At 45.9% G+C, this 21,050-nt stretch overlaps 1 protein-coding gene across 2 annotated transcripts in view; it reads left to right on the top strand.

Moving 5' to 3' along the window:
- The window catches only part of CLIC1 (chloride intracellular channel 1), a 37,145-nt gene extending 18,328 nt beyond the window's left edge, over positions 1-18,817 (top strand). For both annotated transcript variants that reach the window (XM_083426697.1, XM_083426698.1), the window contains exons 2-6: positions 13,251-13,360; positions 13,526-13,651; positions 14,696-14,802; positions 16,288-16,469; positions 18,428-18,817. In XM_083426697.1, coding sequence (XP_083282823.1) covers positions 13,251-13,360; positions 13,526-13,651; positions 14,696-14,802; positions 16,288-16,469; positions 18,428-18,589 — 687 coding nt within the window. In that variant the 3' untranslated portion in view covers positions 18,590-18,817. The remainder of the gene's footprint in view (positions 1-13,250; positions 13,361-13,525; positions 13,652-14,695; positions 14,803-16,287; positions 16,470-18,427) is intronic.
- The last annotated feature ends 2,233 nt before the right edge of the window (positions 18,818-21,050 follow it).

The following is a 21,050-nucleotide window of genomic DNA, read 5'->3' as shown; positions in this document are numbered from 1 at the left end:
TAAGTTCCTACTCTTGAGTAGGCCGATTGATTGAAACTAAGGAGCCTAAGTTAGCCTTGTCCGGACTTCAGGGTCTACTCTTAAGTAGGACTAGCATTGGTCATTGACTCCAGCAACTTAATTTGTTGGGGGGAGGGAATCATAGAACTGTGGAGTTGGAAGGGACCCTGAGGGTCATCTAGTCCAACCCCCTGCAATGCAGGAATCTCAGCTAAAGCATCTATGATAGGTGGCCATCCAACCTCTGAAGGAGTGTCTCCACCTCCGTTGTTCATGCCGGACACTGAGGTCCAGCTCTGAGGGCCTTCTGGCGGTTCCCTCACTGCGAGAAGTGAGGTTACAGGGAACCAGGCAGAGGGCCTTCTTTTGGTGGTGGCGCCTGCCCTGTGGAACGCCCTCCCACTAGATGTCAAGGAAATAAACAACTATCTGACTTTCAGAAGACATCTGAATGGAAGTTTTTAATGTTTGATGTTTTATTGTGCTTTTAATATTCTGCTGGGAGCTGTCCAGAGTGGCTGGGGAAACCCAGCCAGACGGGTGGGGGTATAAATAATAAATTATTATTATTACTATTAAATAGAGGTCTAACAATACTGGCCTAGAAAATGTTTATTGAGTATATGGGGGGGGGGATTGTGTACACTTGAAAACGCTGGCAGCATTAAGATAAATTCAGCAGCATAAATAAGTTTTGATGGATGTAATAATGGAATGCTGATTGGTTTAGTTTATGTAAAGTATGCAGGGATTTTATGTTATGCAAAATGAACCGTGGAAAGAGAAGAAGGGAAGTCACTGATACTTTAAGATTGTTTAAATGAATACTCTAAAAAATAAAATAGAAAATGTAATTAAAAATAAACGGGGGGAGGGGGCGAGAGAAAGGACTCAAGCCAGGAACCTCTCAGATGAAATAAAGCAAGCTTACTTTTGATTGCTCACGCTTCCCCACCCTCGTCTTCAGCGCAGGAGATAATAATATTGACCTGCGTTACTAGGTGTTATTACAGCAAGGTAATGTACCTAGAGTGTTATTTAAAGGGCGGGTATTATTACGCTTCACAGGGCACAGTCAGAAACCATGGAATTCCCTCGCACAAGATGAGCTCTGCAGGGGCAGCAGTGAAACCCTGGAGGAGGGAGGTGACAAAATAGTGCCACTCTCCCGTCTTGGTTGTAAGATGACAGCCAGGTGCGGGCAGCCTGAGGTTGGTGGGCCAGTGGCCATTATGCCCTGATTAACCAGGCCTCCCCTGCGAGATTCCCTCTCCTACAGAACTATTAAAGGCACAGGAGCATCTTCTCCTTCTCCTTTTCTTTTTGCATTTGGCTACTTTGCTCGCAGCAAATTTACCTGCACAACGCTTTTCCGGGTCTCTTGCGCAGCTGTGAGCTCCTCGCAGGATTTCTGGCTGCGTGGAAAGTTGTGGAAGGGACCTTGACTAGGACTAGCCGCCTGATAAACAGTTTTTATCCAAATGCAATTTTGGTTTTAAACGCAGTGTAAAGTAGTCTTAATAATAATAATAATAATAATAATAATAATATATTATTTATACCCCGCCCATCTGGCTTGGTTTCCCCAGCCACTCTGGGCGGCTTCCAACAAAACACTAAAATACAATAACCTATTAAACATTAAAAGCTTCCCTAAACATAATATACTCTGTGGGAGTGTATTATATTTAATTATGGGGTATCAGAGTTTTTAGGGGGTTAACCAAGCTGGGATAGCAGGCTTGTTGGTTTTTGAATGTCTGATGTAGATTTTCATTGTTCTGTATGGGACAATGACAATAAAGATGATCGTACCGTGAAGTTGGCAGCTATGGGCGGAAGCCTTGATCGCCCGGATGATCGACATTCTGCGGATCCTCCTCCGTGTACACCAGGTATGGCTAAACTCGGCCCTTCAGATTTTTTGGGGGACTACAACTCCCATCATCCCTAGCTAACAGGACCAGTGGTCGGGGATGATGGGAGTTGTAGTCCCAAAGCTTCTGGAGGGCCGAGTTTGCCTGTGCCTGGTGTACACCATCAGAAAGGGTTTGCGGAGTGAGACCCTGAGAGGGCTGCAGCGCCCCTGAGACTTGCATTGAGCTCTCCGCAGCATTGCTTTCGCTCATTTCAGCTTGCCACATCCTTCTCAGGTGTGCACACAGCTTCTGGAATGTTGCACCATTTGCATTAATTAACCCTAGCGCAGAATCGGATCTCCCTGAATCATCAGGTGCATTCTGCATATTTGTGGCACCTAACAGAAACTGCGCCTCCCTCCCTCCCTCTGTTCCCTGGAATACATTTCCTCACAGTGTAGCTTGTTGTTGGCTTTTTATTCCCTTGTTTTTATTGTCCGAGTTGCAATTGATCTGAGCTGCTGGGTGTGTGTGCATGTGTGGGCAGGAACGCTCTCGCAAACTGTACGCGTGTGCTGGAGTCAGTTGTCACTGATTTGCTTCTGTATCTTTCCTGGATTAGGCCAAAGGCTGTGGCAGAGGTAGAGCGTTATCAAGCCCAGCAAATTATTCCAGCGTGAGTGTACTCTGAACTAATCCGGAGCCAGGAAAGAAGACTTAGAATATGGAGTCCTGGGTTCTTTGAGTTGGCGGTGGGGAGGGAAGAAGGAGAGTCTGATGTTAGGTTAAAGGTAAAGGTAAAGGGACCCCTGACCATTAGGTCCAGTCGTGACCGACTCTGGGGTTGCGGCGCTCATCTCGCTTTACTGGCCGAGGGAGCCGGCGTACAGCTTCCGGGTCATGTGGCCAGCATGACTAAGCCGCTTCTGGCGAACCAGAGCAGCGCACGGAAACACCGTTTACCTTCCCTCCGGAGTGGTACCTATTTATCTACTTGCACTTTGACGTGCTTTTGAACTGCTAGATTGGCAGGAGCAGAGACCGAGCAATGGGAGCTCACCCCGTCGTGGGGATTCGAACTGCCGACCTTCTGATCGGCAAGCCTGATCTGTTAGGTTAGCCAGATGCAAAAGGGGAAATGGATCCTGTACCTTTACTAGCTGCATGGCAGGCTGTATTTGTTGAAATCCCCTCTCCTATTAAAGATGCATGATGATGATAATTTATTTGTACCCCACCCATGTGGCTGGGTTTCACCAGCAAAATATTAAAAACACAACAAAACAAACATTAAAAACTTCCCTAAACAGGGCTGTCTTCAGATGTCTTCTAAAAGTCAAATAGATGTTTATTTCCTTGACATATGATGGGAGGGCGTTCCACAGGATGGGCGCCACCACCGAGAAGGCCCTCTGCCTTCTCCCCCACCTTCATTTTACAGCTGACCATCCTATCTACCAATAAAAAAATTGTAAGATTTAGCTATGTTGGTCCATATTGGGGGAATTCAAAAAGACAGTATATTTATTCATTTGTTGGTCGGTTTAATTGAATTCCATTTATGAATCTCTTCCATAGAATACCTCAATGCAATTTTTCAAATCAAAACGCCACCTACCAAAACAACTGCAATTAATAAATTTTGCTTGATCCGGCCGCAAATGTTGGAAAGTTGTGAGCGAGCTTCTGAGATGTTCGACTGAGAATCAAATCCCAGCCAGTCCACCTTTCGGAAAACAAGGCTTTAGAGCCGTTTTGCCCCAAAATAGCAACTAAACACTCTGTTTTGCTGACCACAACCTTGGCTTAAGGAGCCATTTGGGGCCTAGCTTATATACCTAAGTTTGTAACACTGGTCAGAAGGGGAGACGGCAAACTTGAAAGTGTCATTTCCAGTTTTTCATTTTTACCCATTTCCCTCTTTCAGGCAGACGATGTTGTACGTGTGCTTTAAGCTCGGCTGCTCTTGTCATGGTGCGAAATGCAAATACATAAATATTGGGTTAGAGACGGGAAGGGTGCCAGGAGGCTTGGCTTTAAGAGGAGAGGAAAGGGGTGGTGCTTGGGAACAAAGTCTCCTTACAATGTCTTTTCTGTGTGTGTGCTCTAGTGGAAGAGCGAGAGAGAGAGACGCGGAAATAGGGATCCCCGGTTCCCTCTGCCTATATTTAGCCCCTCAAAATGTCATTTCCTTAGAAATGCTGGTGTCATCGCTGGCTGGAATGGGCCCTTGAACTCTATTCATGCCTCTTCCTTGCCTGAACCAAGGAAGGAATTGGTTGAAACCAGCCTTCTGTGAGGAAGGAAAAATTCAGATTGGTTGCTCCACCCACTTTTGCCCTTGGCCCCGCCCCCTGCTGAGGTGGCCCCCCAAAAGTTGCCCGGTGGCCCTTGGGCCTGAAGAGGGTTCCACCCTGAAGGAGATGCCTTTTCAGATTACGGACCTGACAGTCTCATTGGTGGGCATTTGCCGGTCTGGGCTGCCTTTGCAGGTTCAAAGGAGCTTGAGGGATCAAGTGGATTCGAAGGCTGGAAGGAATTCATGAAAGGGAATAAGCCATAGTGATGAAGAAGTCTCCTCAACTGCCATTTTTAGGGGGTTAGAATAGAGAGAGTGGCCGGGTATCCCACTCTGAGGGTGGGACTCTCGTCCTTAGCATGGTTGCCAACCACTCTTCAGCTACACTAAGTGCTGACCAGGGGAGTAGCATTTGGCAAGTAAAATTAAGGGTTGGGATTCCTGGGTTCTTCTAAGAGAAGTGGTTAAAAAAAAGGTAAAGCACACCTGACTGTTAAGTCCAGTTGTGAACGACTCTGGGGTTGCGGCGCTCATCTCGCTTTTCTGGCTGAGGGAGCCGACATTTATCCGCAGACAGTTTTTCCAGGTCACATGGCCAGCAGGCCTAAGCCGCTTCAGGCGAAACCAGAGCAGCGCACGGAAACGCCGTTTACCTTCCCGTCAGAGCTGTACCTATTTATCTACTTGCACTGGTGTGCTTTTGAACTGCTAGGTTGGCAGGAGCAGGGACCGAACAACGGGAGCTCACCCCATTGAGGGGATTCGAACTGCTGACCTTCCGACCGGCAGGCCCAAGGCTCAGTGGTTTACACCACAGTGCCACCTGCGTCCTAAGTGGTAAAGGTAAAGGGACCCCTGACCGTTAGGTCCAGTCGTGGCCGACTCTGGGGTTGTGGCGCTCATCTCGCCTTATTGGCCGAGGGAAGCCGGTGTACAGCTTCCGGGTCATGTGGCCAGCAGGACTAAGCCGCTTCTGGCAAACCAGAGCAGCACATGGAAACGCCGTTTACCTTCCCGCTGGAGCGGTACCTATTTATCTACTTGCACTGGTGTGCTTTTGAACTGCTTGGTTGGCAGGAGCAGGGACCCAGCAACGGGAGCTCACCCCATTGAGGGGATTTGAACCGCTGACCTTCCGACCGGCAAGCCCAAGGCTCAGTGGTTTACACCACTGCACCACCTGCACCCCAAGTGGTGTAGGACCTAATTCAGGGTGGACAACCATCTCCACCTTGAGGGCCACAGTCCCTCCCAGGCAGCCTTTTGAGGGCCATGTAGCAGAGCAAAAGTGAGGAGGGCGACAAATGCAGAATTGCCCTTCGTAGGGTAGGCAAGTTTCTACATGCGCTCACACACCCCTCCCTCTGTGCCCTCCATTCAGACAAGCAGGATACCTTGTCAGAGTTCAAGGGTGTGTTTCAGCAGGACCAGTGACGGTGAGGTTCTCCCCTCCTGGTGTAATTATCTAGAGTGGGGTTGAATGTCTGTGGCCCGGACTCATGGGTTCCTTGGGAATGGATGAAGCGTGGCTTCTCCAAGAGCGGAATGTATTAGGTGGAGATAAGGGGGCCTTGGGTGGCTGAGTAACTTCTGACAGCCCATAGTGGAATTTCCTGGCTGCCGTTCAAAGGCTGAAATGAACATCCCCTTAGTATTTTTTAAAAAAACCCTTCTAAGTCTCAGAATGATGTCAGCCTGGGAACTCCCTCTTGTCTCCTCCAGATCAGACTAGGCTGGCCGCCCCAAGCCACCGGGAAATCATGTGACTTCATCTCCACCCTCCATCCTTGTGTACATGTTTTCTCCAGAAGCTAGTTGACTTATCATTTTTATGGCTCATTCTTGCTTGATCTTTTTCCAGGGAAGGGCATATCTCTCTTTTTTCCCATGTAAGGGTTTGCGGTTTTGTTTCTGTGCCCGATTTAGCAACCAGAGAGTCATGGTTATTTTTTTTTTAAAAAAAAAACTTTAAACCTGCTAGTCCCTGGAAGAAAGGAAAGGGCAGGGTTGCCATGAGAACAATTAATCACGATGGCAGAAAGTGGTTAGGAAAAGGCACTGGGGATTATTTAGGGTGGAAACGTTGGTGGGGCTACTGGCTGCATATATTTATAGAACTTTGCACAGTTATGGCTTCCCTGCAAAGAACCTTGGGAGCTGTAGTTTACTCCACCATGGAGCTATGCTTCCCAGCAGTCTCAATAAACTACAATTCCCAAGATTCTTGGAAGGTGGTTTAAAATGTATGGTACATGTGGAATGCAAAATATTCTGGGGAAAGCGCTTGCGGCCTTTTAAAATTATTACCGTATTTTTCGCTCTATAGGACACACCCGACCATAGGACGCACCTTGTTTTAGAGAGGGAGAACAAGAAAAAAAAAACTCCCTCTCCCTGCCCAGCGCCCCTTCAGCGAAGTGGCAGGAGGCGCTGCGCAGAGAGGGGGAGATTTTTTTTCCCCTTGTTCTCCCCCTCTAGAACAAGGTGCCGCTCAAGGTGCGTTCAGTCGTCCTTCAGGCGGCTACCTTGGAAGCTGGGAGAGCGAAAGGGGTCGGTGTGCACCGACCCCTCTCGCTCTCCAGGCTTCAGTGAAGGCAACCAGAAGCCTCCGGAGCGCTGCGGGAGTTCCCGCTGCGCTCTGGAGGCTACGGGTTCCTTTGGACCTGCTCTTTGGGGCTGGCGGGGGGAAGCCCACCGCCAGCCCCAAAGAACAGGTCGGGGAGCAGCGGAAAGGCACGCAGCCTTCCGCTGCTCCCTGAGCTTGTGGGGCTGGCCGTGGGAGGAAGCGCTGCCCCCCAGCCCCAAAGAGCAAAGAAGCCAAGACATCGAGCAGGATGCGTCCTGCTCGCTGTCTTGACTTCTGTCATAGCTGCACGCAACCTCTCCAGCCGGGAGAGGCTGCGCGCGGCTATGGTAATACCCCCACCTCCCGCAAAAGCCCACAGGAGCCGCGCACCCTTTAAGGAGCGCACGGCTCCTGCGGGCTTTTCTACGAGGAGGGAGAAGGGACTGACTGGCTGCGTCAGTCCCTTCTGCTTCCTGAGGAAAAGCCCACAAGAGCCGCGTGGAGCTTGTGTGCGGCTTTTGGGGGCTTTTCCTGCCTGCCTCCCCCTGCATTCGCGCCATAAGATGCACACACATTTCCCCTTACTCTTTAGGAGGGGAAAAGTGCGTCCTATGGAGCGAAAAATACAGTAATTTTCTGTTTGGAAATTTAGCAAGTTAAAAAAAGGAGAAAGGTTTTTTCCTTCTTCTTCCCTGGATTGCCAGATTCTTCTTGCCATCGGGACTTCTCATGGGATGCCCGTCGAAATTGCGGTCTGTTGAGTCATGGGAAATTGGCAGTCTGGCTGGATGCAAAAGGAAACAGGGCTCTCTTGCACCTTTAATTACAGGGATGGGGAAAAGGGATATTGCTGGACTATAACTCTCAACATCCCTCACTGTTGCCACTGACAGTTCTAGCTAGGGCTGATGGCTGTTGGAGTCCTGACAGCACCTAAAAGGGCCACAAGTTCCCTGTTGCTGATTTAATAGTTTTTTGGGTGTGTGTTGTTGTTTTTTTAATCTAATTTAATTTTTTTTAAAAAAAAAATTTAGATGCTTTTTGGGTTTTTGAATACGTTTTTTCCCTTTAAAATCGTTTTGTTTTATCACCGATGTGTTTGCCACCTTGGGCTCCTTTGCGAAGAAGGACAGGATATAAATCTAAGTATTTAAGTTCAAGCAAACTTATTAGTACTTGCTCAAAAGCCCTGTTTAGCTTGCATGACAGGTTGCACTGGAGTTCCCCCTTCAGTACAAATATGAAAGGTACAGGAGCTGCATTATATTATATTATATTATATTATATTATAATTTTTGCTACCCTGAGTATATCTTGCACAGTGACAGTCAAAAAATGGAGACGGTTACGTCAGCACAATGTATTCTGCAACCTGAGTCAGGTTTTCAAAGAATTTTAGATGTGGGTTTTTCGTTTCGTTATTGTTTGCACGGGAACAGCGAATTGCCAAAAAAAAATTACAAACAGCCGATTGACATTGCGGAGCAGCTCTTAAGTCCGGCGGCCATTTTGATTGATGTCTGGCTCCACACGCCTTTCTGTTTGGGCATTTCTATAGCAACTTCTTGTCCCTTGTGCCTGCCAGGCTGGCAGTGGCTGAGGGGTAACCATTGCTGAGTAGTCGAAGTAGGAACTGGCTGCGCCGTGTTTAGCTGGCGACAACTCAACTTTCTGGAGGATGTTTGGGGAAGCCCATCTGTTCCCATGGCAACGGTTGGTGGCCGTAGTCCTCCATGGAAGATGATTCATCTTATCTCCTCCCTGACTGTGTGGATTACTAGAGCAAGAGATCTTCTTCCCTTTAGCAATTGTTGATAAGAGATCCCTGCTGTCTATGCAGCCCACTGTCCCCTGAGGTGCTGGCTTGCCACAGGTTTGGCCATTCTGTCTGGGGCCACATCTATTCCCCCCCCCCCAATAATTTTTTATTGTTTCCTTTACATAATCTTTCTTTCCATACATTTCATACATACATCAACATATAAACCATTTTGCTCTGCCAAGCTATGACTTCCCTCCTTCCCTCCAGTTGGTATCCCTTGTCGCATTCTTTCGCATATTTTATCCTCTCATCTTATTTACATTACATCTTATTTACATTATAGGAGTTACTTCAGTCCTGCTAGTGTTTTTAAGTTTTTACAACTATCTTTTAAATACTCAGTAAATTTACTTCAATTATCCTAGAATCTCTGGTCGTCCCTATCCCAAATCCTTCCCGTCAATTTGGCTAGTTCCGTGTCGTCTATCATTTTCGACTGCCACTCCGCAATGCTAGGAACTTCTTGTGATTTCCAGTTTGGGGCCAACGAAGTCCTTGCCGCAGCTGTGGCATATACATGAATAATCTTTGGTCCTTTATCTTAATTTCCTTTCCCATCAGACCAAGCAAAAAAGCCTCTGGTCTTTTGGGGACAAAGGCCTGTATAGTTAAAGCTATGGTTTTCCCAGTAGTGATGTATGGAAGTGAGAGCTGGACCATAAAGAAGGCTGATCGCCGAAGAATTGATTGTGGTGTTGGAGGAGACTCTTGAGAGTCCCATGGACTGCAAGAAGATCAAACCTATCCATTCTGAAGGAAATCAGCCCTGAGTGCTCACTGGAAGGACAGATCCTGAAGCTTTCGCCACCTCATGAGAAGAGAAGATTTCCTGGAAAAGACCCTGATGCTGGGAAAGATGGAGGGCACAAGAAGAAGGGGACGACAGAGGACGAGATGGTTGGACAGTGTTCTCGAAGCTACCAGCATGAGTTTGACCAAACTGCGGGAGGCAGTGGAAGACAAGAGTGCCTGGCATGCTCTGGTCCATGGGGTCACGAAGAGTCGGACACGACAAAACCACAATATTTCAATTTTTTTAAAGCTCATTATAGGAGAGCACATTGCATCTAAAGTACGCCATCAAACGTGGTTATAGTAAAAGACAATAAAAGCAGTGCCATTAAGGCCGCCTCCTTAAGCGCAGCGCCCCCTTCAGTGCAGTTTGGCCTCTTGGATACCTCTGTGTATTTCCTCATTTTGGACTAGGAGATATCCTGCTGCAGGCCTGCGCGCGGAGCCCTCCCAGGAACTTGTATAGAACCCGGTTGATAAACCTGCTTAGTTGGCGACTCCTGTGTGGCAAGCTAAACAGAGATCAAGGTTCAGCAGGAGCTCCCAGCCTGCAGGGGAGACCGAAACCTGCGGAAAGCATGCCAACTGATCACCAGCGCTGTGATTTACAGCCACTTCGGAACAGGGCGACTCTGTTTTTTTTCTTTTTTCTAAAAAAAAAAAAAAAAAAGTTTTGGGTGGCTGTGACCTTTGTAAGTGCAAAGAACCAATACTATATTTCACTGTGGAGGAAGGTATTGTGGCCTTTCGTATGCCACTGTCTCCCTCTAGTGGTTAAAAGTCAGACTCTCTCAGTTTTATTAAGTTTTCAGTTTTACAATTTAAAGTACTCATTTCTACATTCTTAAGACATCAGTGACTCCCCTTCTCCTCTTTCCATGGCTCATTTTACATATCATAAATCCCTGCATATTTTACAAAAACTATACCATTCAGCATTCCATTATTACATCCATCAGAACTTATTTACACTGTTTAATTTGCCTTCATGCTGCCAGCGTTTTCAGCTGTACACCGTTATTTCCCATACATTCAATAAACATTTTCCAATCTTCTCTAAACGTATGTCCTTCTTGTTCTCATATTCTATATGTTAAGCCTGCAAGCTGCGCATATTCTGTTGGCTTGAGTTGCCATTCTTCTTTGGTTGGAACCTCGCTCGTTTTCTAGTTTCTGGGCTAGCAAAACACGGGCCGCAGTAGTGGCATACATAAACAACATTTTTTGACACCTGGGAATTTCAAGTTGCAAGTCAGTCTCAGCCCTTTCCTACATGCTATTGTGGCTTCCTGAAGGCCAAGTCGCTGGTAAAAGTGCTGTGATTCTGACTCTCATAAAAAACCCCACTCATACTAACCATCCCAGGGCGCTCAACCACTACCACAATGTCCTTTCTCGTATCAGATCAAAATTGCCCTATCAGATAACAGCAAAGGTTGCTAGGTTCATAGCAGGGGCAATCAGAATAAGGGCCACTAACTGATGGCTGATTCAGGACTTTAAATTGTGCTCAAACTTTTAAATTGTGCTCTTAAATCAAACTTCCTTTTCTGCGTATACCGTAATGTTTTACTGTTGCTATGGCCATTGGCTAATGCGAATAAAGTTTTATCTGTCTATCAAACACTGCCCTCTCTCTGGCTTGCAGCGGGAATTACTTTAGCTACGTTTCCAGAATTACTTAAGCTACGTTTTGGGTACCATCCCAAGGCTGCGGAGTTAACTAGCAGAGTGGCTGGGGAAAGCCAGCAGGATGGGCGGGGTATAATAGAATAGAATAGAATAGAATAGAAATTTATTTGTCATTGTCCGTATATACACAGTATACACAACAACGAAAATCAAACACCCATCCAAAGACCGGCTTCACATACACATTTGCACGTACCTCCAACACTCTCATCCCATTCAGACATAATCTATAAAACATACATAATCCAGAATATAACATGACCTATTAAAAGCATAACATGACCTAAACCCTATCTCATTCCTTCCTACTCCCTGCTTGCTATTTCTTACAACTGGCCCTGAGATCATTATTTAGTGCAATCAGAGCTCTTGGATAGAAACTATTCAGAAGGCGTGTGGTTCGTGTTTTCATTGTTCTATATCTTCTGCCCGAAGGCAACAGTTCAAAGAAGTTGTGAGCAGGATGGGTGGGATCTCTCAGGATATTGTGTGACTTCTTCAAAGTGCGAGACGTGAAGATCTCATCCAGGGTTGGTAGCTGGAGCCCTATAACATTCTGGGCAATTTTTGTTATTCACAGTAAAGCTTTTTTATCCGTTTCAGAGCTGCTTCCATACCACGATAATATACTATAGGTTAAGACACTCTCAATGGTACTGTGATAATAGGACAGGAGTAGGTGCTGAGATAGATTCAGTCCCCTGAGCATTCTCAGGAAATACAACCTCCCCTGCACCTTCCTCACAACCATGTTAATATTTGCAGTCCATGAGAGGTCCTCAGAGATATAAATGCCCAGGTATTTAAAACTACCAACCCTCTCCACCTCCTCGCCATTTATGTGCAATGGTAAAAATACACTTTTCTTTCTCCTAAAATCAACTATGAGTTCTTTGGGTTTTTTGGTGTTAAGCATAAGATTGTTTTCTTTACACCATTGAATTAACCCCTGTACTTCTTTCCTGTAAGCAGTCTCATCGTTCTCACTAATGAGCCCCACCACTGTTGTATCATCCGCAAATTTGATGATTGTGTTGGACTTATACAGTGGGGTACAATCAGATGTGTACAGGGAATAGAGAAAGGGACTTAGCACACATCCCTGAGGAGCTCCTGTGCCTAATACTAGAGTAGAAGAATAGTAAGGTCCCATTCTCACTGTCTGCGGCCTGTCAGTCAGGAAATTCCTTACCCACAGACAGATCTTCTGATGTATACCCAAATTGATCATTTTAAGAAATAACCTGTCTGGCAAAATTGTATTGAAGGCAGAACTGTAGTCCACAAACAACAGCCTTGCGTAGGTTCCCTGTCGTTCTAAATGACTCAGTACAGTGTGGACAACGATGGAAATAGCATCATCAGTAGATCTATTTCTTCTGTATGCAAACTGGAACGGGTCTAGAGTGGATGGAAGACCAGCCTTAATATGATCTAGCACCAATCTCTCGAAACATTTCATAACGACAGATGTTAGGGCTATTGGTCTATAGTCATTGAGAGATACCACCCCTGACTGCTTGGGGACTGGCACTATAATCGATGTCTTCAGACAGGTAGGGACAGAACCCTGCGACAGGGATAGATTAAAAATGTCCGTGAATACACCAGCTAATTCTGCAGCGCAGTCCCTAATTACCCGTCCCGTGATTCCATCCGGTCCAGCTGCCTTCCTAATGTTAATGCACCGAAAGGCACGTTGTACATCAGAGGTCTGTAGTAAAAATGGTTGTCTATCAGTAGTAGCTTCTGATGATGTGCTGGTAGCCAATGCTGTAGTGTCAGTAGTTCCAGTTCCCACCTCCAAGCGACTAAAAAATTGATGATGATGATTGTTATGTACTGAAGTTCTCACCCTTGGCCAGCAGGGGGATACTGTAGATAGTTTTCACTCAGGTCCACATATGCAAATAAGGGATTGAAAGTGACGTTCAGTGATTGGATAGTTACAGAAAATGGTTACTGTGGCGTTGTAGTGGAGCTCTATATAAGCAGGCTGGCTGAACCCTTCAGTTCAGTTCTGTTCTGGCCTTTGAATAAACAAGAGCTTTTTGAAGAATCACTGTGTCGTCTGATATGTTCACCCACAACTTAACAATGATGATGATGATGTACATAAGACAAGCTGGATTAGGCTAAAGATGGGTCTAGTCATTGAATTACAGAATGGCAGAGTTAGATTGAGGCTTAGATCTCAATGTTTTGGTTTCATTTCCTCAGGCCGGCAGCGATGGAGCCAAAATCGGGAACTGCCCCTTCTCCCAGCGACTCTTCATGGTCCTTTGGCTCAAGGGCGTGACCTTCAACGTCACCACGGTGGACACCAAGAGGTGGGTAGAAATTGCCGCAGGGGCACCCTAGGGCACCCTCCCTTTTGCTATGGACTCGCACGTGCATCTCCCCGTCCGGCCAGCATCGCTTATCTTCGCTCTGGGGTCCTTCTCGCAGTTACAAGCACTCTTAATATGTTCTTCTTCTTCTTCTCTTCCTTGTAGGAGGACCGAGACGGTGCAGAAACTATGCCCCGGAGGTCAGCTCCCGTTCCTGATGTACGGAACCGAGGTTCATACAGACACTAACAAGATTGAAGAGTTCCTTGAGGAGGTCCTTTGCCCTCCCAAGTAAGAATTATTTGAGGCAATTGAGCTGATCATGGGCATACCAAGGATTATTATTGTATACCTGAAGGAGCATCTCCACCCCCATCGTTCAGCCCAGACACTGAGGTCCAGCTCTGAGGGCCTTCTGGCAGTTTCCTCACTGCGAGATGTGAGGTTACAGGGAACCAGGCAGAGGGCTTTCTCGGTGGTGGTACCTGCCCTGTGGAATACCCTCCCACCAGATGTCAGGGAAATAAGCAACCACAGTGGTATCTCGGGTTAAGAACTTAATTTGTTCTGCAGGTCCGTTCTTAACCTGAAACCGTTCTTAACTTGAGGTACCACTTTAGCTAATGGGGCCTCCTGCTGCCACTGCTGCACGATTTCTGTTCTCATCCTGAAGCAAAGTTCTTAACCCGAGGTACTATTTCTGGGTTAGCGGAGTTGGTAACCTGGAGCGTCTGTACAGTGGTACCTTGGGTTACAGATGCTTCAGGTTACAGAAGCTTCAGGTTACAGACTCGGGTTAAGAACTTTGCTTCAGGATGAGAACAGAAATCATGTGGCGGCGGCGCGGCAGCAGCAGGAGGCCCCATTAGCTAAAGTGGTGCTTCAGGTTAAGAACAGTTTCAGGTTCAGAATGGACCTCCAGAACGAATTAAGTACTTAACCCGAGGTACCACTGTATCTGACTTTTAGAAGACATCTGAAGGCAGCCCTTTTAAGGGACGTTTTTAATGACTGATGTATTTTTAATCTTTTGTTGGAAGCCGCCCAGAATGGCTGTGGAAACCCAGCCAGATGGGCAGGGTAGAAATTTATTATTATTATTATTATTATTATTTTGAGCATTTTTTAGGAGATCACCCCCTCAAGGGGGCAGGCTTCTGCTGAGGGGCAGGGGGCAGAACCTCCGTTTATTGAGTACTTTCAATGCTTTGCGATAATTTTTGTGGATCTAGGGGAACTGGTTAGGGAAAGGGGGTTGCTGGCTCTCTCTAGGAGGATTTGCCACTAAGCTAGTCCGCTTCACGGTTGATGATAAATCTGCCTTCTCTCCCACAGGTACCCCAAGTTGGCTGCCCGTAACCCCGAGTCCAACACAGCTGGCCTTGACGTCTTTGCCAAGTTCTCTGCCTATATCAAGAACTCGAACCCGGGGCAGAACTCCAGTGAGTATCTTGGCCCCCAAATCTTCACTGGGCGGCCTCTTCTCAGGTGTTTTGATTCTCAGTTTGTTATTTTTTCAATTCTATCGGCCCCTTCTTTCCCAGGCCTCTCAGTGAACTGACTGGGATAGCCTTTTGTTGTCACTGGCTTCTTTCCTCCATGCGCTTCAGTTGCTGCTTGGTTGCATCTTCGTTTTAATTGGGCGGGATTCATCTAGGTAATTACGTATGAATCCTGGGAGCCATAGCTTTTTAAGGGTGCTGAGACCCCCCCTAATTTTTAATAATTTTTATTAAAGTTTCCAGGTTTTACATTTCCATATTAGCATCTTTCATTATACCAGGGTGGATAAAAAGCAGTGATTAAAATAAATAAATAAAATAAAATAAAATCGGATTCTTATTTTTTAAATTGATTTTTTTTTAAATTAAATTGGATTTTTTAAAAATAAAATGCTTTTGGAGGAAAAAAAATCTATAGATAGTTTTCTATTTAAGTTACATTATAGTCCAAAGGCTATTCATCAGGAAATAAGGATTTGTTTTAAGTTTATCATGTGGGCTAAAACTCAGTCTTAAGTTGTTGTTTTTTAATTGTTTAACCACATCAGTTAACAAACATGGATACATATGCTATAATGTTATTGTTTCATTTAAATAAATTGTTTAAATTGTTATTATGGAAATGATTATTTTCCCCCTACCAATAAAGCACAGCAGAAAAGTTGTCCAAATATAAACAGTTAACTTATTAAACCTCACAATAATTTCATAATGACCTGTCTATGCATTTCCAATAGTATAACCAAATCAGTATTTTTTTATATAACTGTAAAAACTACTCTGAAAATTTATTATTCCAAAAATGAAACCTTCATTTGGTTGTAAATATTAAGATTATAACAGCAAAAATGTCTTTCTGTAAAAAAAAAAAGTTTAAATCAAGTCTTACTATCTAGTGATTTTAATTGTGATTTAAATCAATTTGATTTAAATCAAATCCACCCTGTATTATACCCATACATTCAACGACTTCCCACCTCGCCCTTCCAAAGAAAAAGGTGCTGAGACCCTTTTTCTCCTCCAGTGCTATGATTCCCAAAGTTCCTTGAAAAGAGGGATCAATTGTTAAACCAATCTGGGAATTGTAGACCTATGAGGGGAATAGGGTGGCTCTAGGCACCCTTAACAAACTACATCTCCCATAATTCCTTGGGGGGATCATGACCATTTAAAGTGGTAGGACACTGCCTGAAATGCAGATGGTGCCTTAATTCCTTGATCTCATTGGCTCTGTCATTCTTTTTTTCTTGGATGCCATTGGCTCCCTCTGTGTCTCCCTCTTGCCTCAAATCCCAATGGCTCCCTTTCCAGCTTAGATGCTACTTGAACCCTTCCTGATGTTTTCCCTTGTCACTCCTTGGCTTTTCAATGGTTCCGTTCATTCCTCCCCCCTCTCCCCCTGCCCGTCCTCCCCGTATTTCTTAGATCTCGAGAAAGGTTTGCTGAAAGCGTTGAAGGTGCTGGATGTTTATTTGACAACGCCGCTGCCGGAGGAGGTGGACGAGAATAGTGCTGAGGACGAGGGTCAGTCCCGCCGCAAATTCCTCGATGGGGATGAGCTCACGTTGGCCGACTGCAATCTTCTGCCCAAGCTTCACATTGTGAAGGTGAAAACCTCTTCTTTTGCTCCTCCTCCAGTGACACTCCACCCCCAACTCCCCTAAGGCAGGTTGGATGTAATCTGGGAGTTAAGAGGACTTTCCCCAGCGGAGCAAGTTAAATTGGGACTTCAGATTCCCCAAGACTCAGGTTATAAAATTAACCTGGCCAGATCTTTTCATGGCTGGGTTTTAATTTAAATCATGCTTCTGTGGACAAAAGGGCAAAAATATTGGCATTTCTGTGGAAAGATTCTCCTGTTAAATACCTGGGTAGACTTCAAGATCTAAATACCGTATTTTTCGCTCTATAAGACACACCCAGTTTTTAGAGGAGGAAAACAAGAAAAAAAATATTTTGAATCAAATGTTGTTGAAGAGGCTTTGCGTCGCTTTTGCTGAAGCCGGAACAGCAAGAGGGATCGCTGTGCGATAGCTGCGTATTCGCTCCATAAGACGCACCCCTTACTTTTTAGGAGGGGAAAAGTGTGTCTTATAGAGTGAAAAATATGGTAACTTATCACAATGTAAGCGTGGAAATCTGTTGGCTGAGGTTTGAGCTTAGTTGAATCACTGGTCTTTCTTGAAATCGAGCTACAGGGGGAAAAGAAAAATTATCTTCAGCCACAATGGCCCCAGCTGCACTACACATTTAAAGCAGTTTGTTATGGTTGCTGAAAGTTGTAGGGAGACCTTAGCGGAGCTACAGTTCCCAGAGGCATTGATGGCTAAAAACTGCCCTGGGAACTGTAGCTCTGTGAGGGGAACAGGGATTGTTTCATGATTCGGTCCACTCCAGTGGTACCTCAGGTTAAGTACTTAATTCGTTCTGGAGGTCTGTACTTAACCTGAAACTGTTCTTAACCTGAAGCACCACTTTAGCTAATGGGGCCTGCTGCTGCCACCGCGCCGCCGGAGCACGATTTCTGTTCTCATCCTGAAGCAAAGTTCTTAACCTGAAGCACTATTTCTGGGTTTGTGGAGTCTGTAACCTGAAGCGTATGTAACCTGAGGTACCACTGTATATCTGAAGGAGCATCTCCACCCCCATCGTTCTGCTTGGACACTGAGGTCCAGCGCCGAGGGCCTTCTGGCGGTTCCCTCACTGTGAGGAGCCAAGTTACAGGGAACCAGGCAGAGGGCCTTCTTGGTAGTGGCGCCCTCCCTGTGGAACGCCCTCCCACCAGATGTCAAAGAGAACAACAACTACCAGACTTTTAGAAGACATCTGAAGGCAGCCCTGTTTAGGGAAGCTTTTAATGTTTGATGTATTATAGTATTTTAATATTTTGTTGGAAGCCGCCCAGAGTGGCTAGGGAAGCCCAGCCAGATGGGCGGGGTATAAATAGTAAATAATTATTATATATTATTATGACTCTTGGCACCCTTAACAAAGAGCAGTTCCCAGGATTCCTTGGGGGAAGACATGACTTTTTACAGTGGTATGATACAGGTTTAAATGTGGAGTGCAGTCAATCTCATTGGCTGTGTCCCTTCTATGTTAATAAACACGGCAACAATAATGCTTGGACAGGGGTACAGTGGTACCTCGGGTTAAGTACTTAATTCATTCCAGAGGTCCGTTCTTAACCTGAAACTGTTCTTAACCTGAAGCACCACTTTAGCTAATGGGGCCTCCCGCTGCCACTGCACGATTTCTGTTCTCATCCTGAGGTAAAGTTCTTAACCAGAGGTACTATTTCTGGGTTAACGGAGTCTGTAACCTGAAGCGTCTGTAACCCAAGGTACCACTGTATTGTGTGTTGTGTGAGATGTTATCTGTCCTGTTTTGAATCACACAAGCAGGCGGACTTCCGCAAGCAGGCAGAATGCTTTGATTTTACAGAATTCTAAGTTCTGCACCTATTACCAAATTCCTTCTTGTGTGGAATCTCGGAACACATGTGTGCCTGATTCATTCATACGCCATGTTGCCTAAATTATGTTTGATCTCTCCGTCTCAACAGGTGGTGTGCAAGAAGTACCGCAACTTTACCATCCCTGAGGCATTCCAAGGCATCCACCGCTATCTCAAGAATGCTTACGCCCGTGAGGAGTTTGCCAGCACCTGCCCAGACGACGAAGAGATTGAGCTAGCTTATGAGCTGGTTGCCAAAGCTTTGAAATAACAAACTTCTGAGAGTTGGAAAAAGGGACGTAGGGTTTCCGTGGCAGGGATATTGGGGTCTGGGGTTGGGCCCGTTGGAGGGTATTTTTATGTATGTACTTACGTTTGGCGGAGGGGAAGGGGGGAGGAAGGAGGGAGAATGACTTATTTTCTGGGGGGGGGGGGACATGATTTGAATTTCAGTAAGAACAAGAATAAAATAAAAGTACACATTTGTAAAAATATTAAACCCGAGTGCTTTTCCTGCCTCCTCACTCCTGAAAATAGTGGGGAACCAATGAATGGCTACTGAAATATTTGGCTGCTTCTGTAGTATTGAGGAATCTTAATTGGGTAGTTATGCAAAATGGAGAGACTTGAGGGTGATACCATAGGAATCTTATTAAGTATTTGAGGAATGGCGGTGAAATGTTCTGATTGGCTAATTAAGGAGACTGACTGGGTTAGAATGCTGGGGTCCTTCCATGAGTTTTGAGGGACCCCACCGATTGGTCCTGGTGCTGGTGGCTGAAAGAACTCTGGTTGGCTGCTTCTGGTCAGGTGACTAGAAACATCAGCGGTATCTCAGATTTTATCAGTGTGACACCAGCCACTAACTGCCACATGATTATTAGTGTTAGATGCCCAGCTGGGCTGCACTACACATTTAAAAGAATTCTGGGAGCTGTTGCTTTTTAGGGGTGGTGAGAGTTGTTAGGAGACACCCCCACAGGGGACATGGGGAGAATGGTCCCTGGGTGGGTGGGTGTGATGATGAAACGGGGGCTCCTTGAGTTTGCCTTTAGGAGTCACTTTTGTCAATCTCTTGCGCCAGTCCTTTCTTGGCTGTTCGTAGCCATGTGCTGTGTGGCATTGGGAATAATGCCCCCTAGCTAAAGCTAAAGGGACCCCTGACCATTGGGTCCAGTCATGGCCAACTCTGGGGTTGTGGCGCTCATTTGTGGGGTTGTGGCGCTCATCTCACTTTACTGGCCGAGGGAGCCGGCATACAGGTCATGTGGCCAGCATGACCAAGCCGCTTCTGGCAAACCAGAGCAGCGCACGCAAACGCCGTTTACCTTCCCGCTGGAGCGGTACCTATTTATCTATTTGCACTGGTGTGCTTTCGAACTGCTAGGTTGGCAGGAGCAGTGCCCTCAAACTTCCAATTTATTTTTTTTAAAGGTTTAGCTCACTTTCTGAAGGATTCCTTCCCCTTGCTAATTGGTGGGGGTAGGAAACCAGGTCACTGTCTCCCAAATCTTGTAGGAAACTCCACAGTTCAATGTGGTTGTTGCTGTTACGTACCCGTGGTACGCGGTGCGTCCAAAGTACCACCTTTTCCCAGCCTTCTGCCCTCCAGATGTAGCTAGACGTACTCATTTCATTTCATTTATTTTATTTTCATTCATTTTATTTATTCCATAAAGCTTATATACCACTTGGTTGTAAGGAGACGAAAACATCAACGCGGTTTAGATTTGGATGCTTTCGTTGAGATTCCTCCCTCGTAGGGGGTTGGACTCTACAATTCTATCATTCAACTCCCATGGGAATTATAGTCCAAATCATGTGGTAAGGAAGGCTTCAACAAACAAACAGGGCTCTGCCCCAAGCAGCTTACACTCTGAATTTTGAAAGCATAGAAAAGGCAAAGAAAGAGGAGAGGCTTGTGTCCCTCTGTTTCTACCATCCTACCAAATTTCCCCCCTCTTCTTTCTAATGCAAAGCCAACTGTAGCATCAGATAGCTGGATAAAGTTGTGTGAGCGTTATGGGGAGGGGGGTGGTTTAAAATAAATTTCCATGCACAAATTGCAGTTAAGAAGAATAACCCAAAGAAGGAGATGAAAAAAGCGACGTGAAACCAGGAATGTTGCTATTTAGACTTCTTCCAGAGCATTTTATTTATCGGGGGCCGAGAGAAAGTAGCGATATGGTCCCGAGTCGTCTCACACCCTGGGGCGTGGCTGCTTTGGGGGTTGGCTCTCATTGGAGGTTGAGCAGGATGACTGACAGGGGGATCAGTGCAGCTTGCCCCCAGAAAAGGCTCGGCCCCCTGGCAGCTGAGTTGCACAGGTCAGTGTCACAGCAGGAAGAATAAAAGGTGAAATTGGTTCCCAGCATGGATCGGGTGCCGTGAGCCCCACACATCGAAGAATCCCCACAGGTCTTCTCATAGATAACCAATTCCAGGGCACCTAAGGAAAAGAGATCAGGGATGAGAGTAAACAGAAGATCGGGGGAATCCCACATTCACCCATTTCTTCCTTTTCATAGACTTGGAAAGTGAACGTCTGAAATCAGGCGTTTCCCAACTGTGGCCTGTGAGCTTCGTTCAGTCGCTCTATGGGGAGTCTATAAAATTACAATTCGAAACCCTCCAGTACATTACAATTGCAGGGAAATGACCGCATTTTTCGCTCTATAGGACACACTTTTCCCTCCAAAAATTAAGGGGGAATGTGTGTGCCTCCTATGGAG

This window comes from Podarcis tiliguerta, assembly GCF_965153285.1.
Source record: "Podarcis tiliguerta genome assembly, chromosome: 2".
Classification (NCBI taxonomy): Eukaryota; Metazoa; Chordata; class Lepidosauria; order Squamata; family Lacertidae; genus Podarcis; species Podarcis tiliguerta.
The sequence above is the reverse complement of the archived record's forward strand: the minus strand, read 5'-3'. Positions and strand labels throughout refer to the sequence as shown.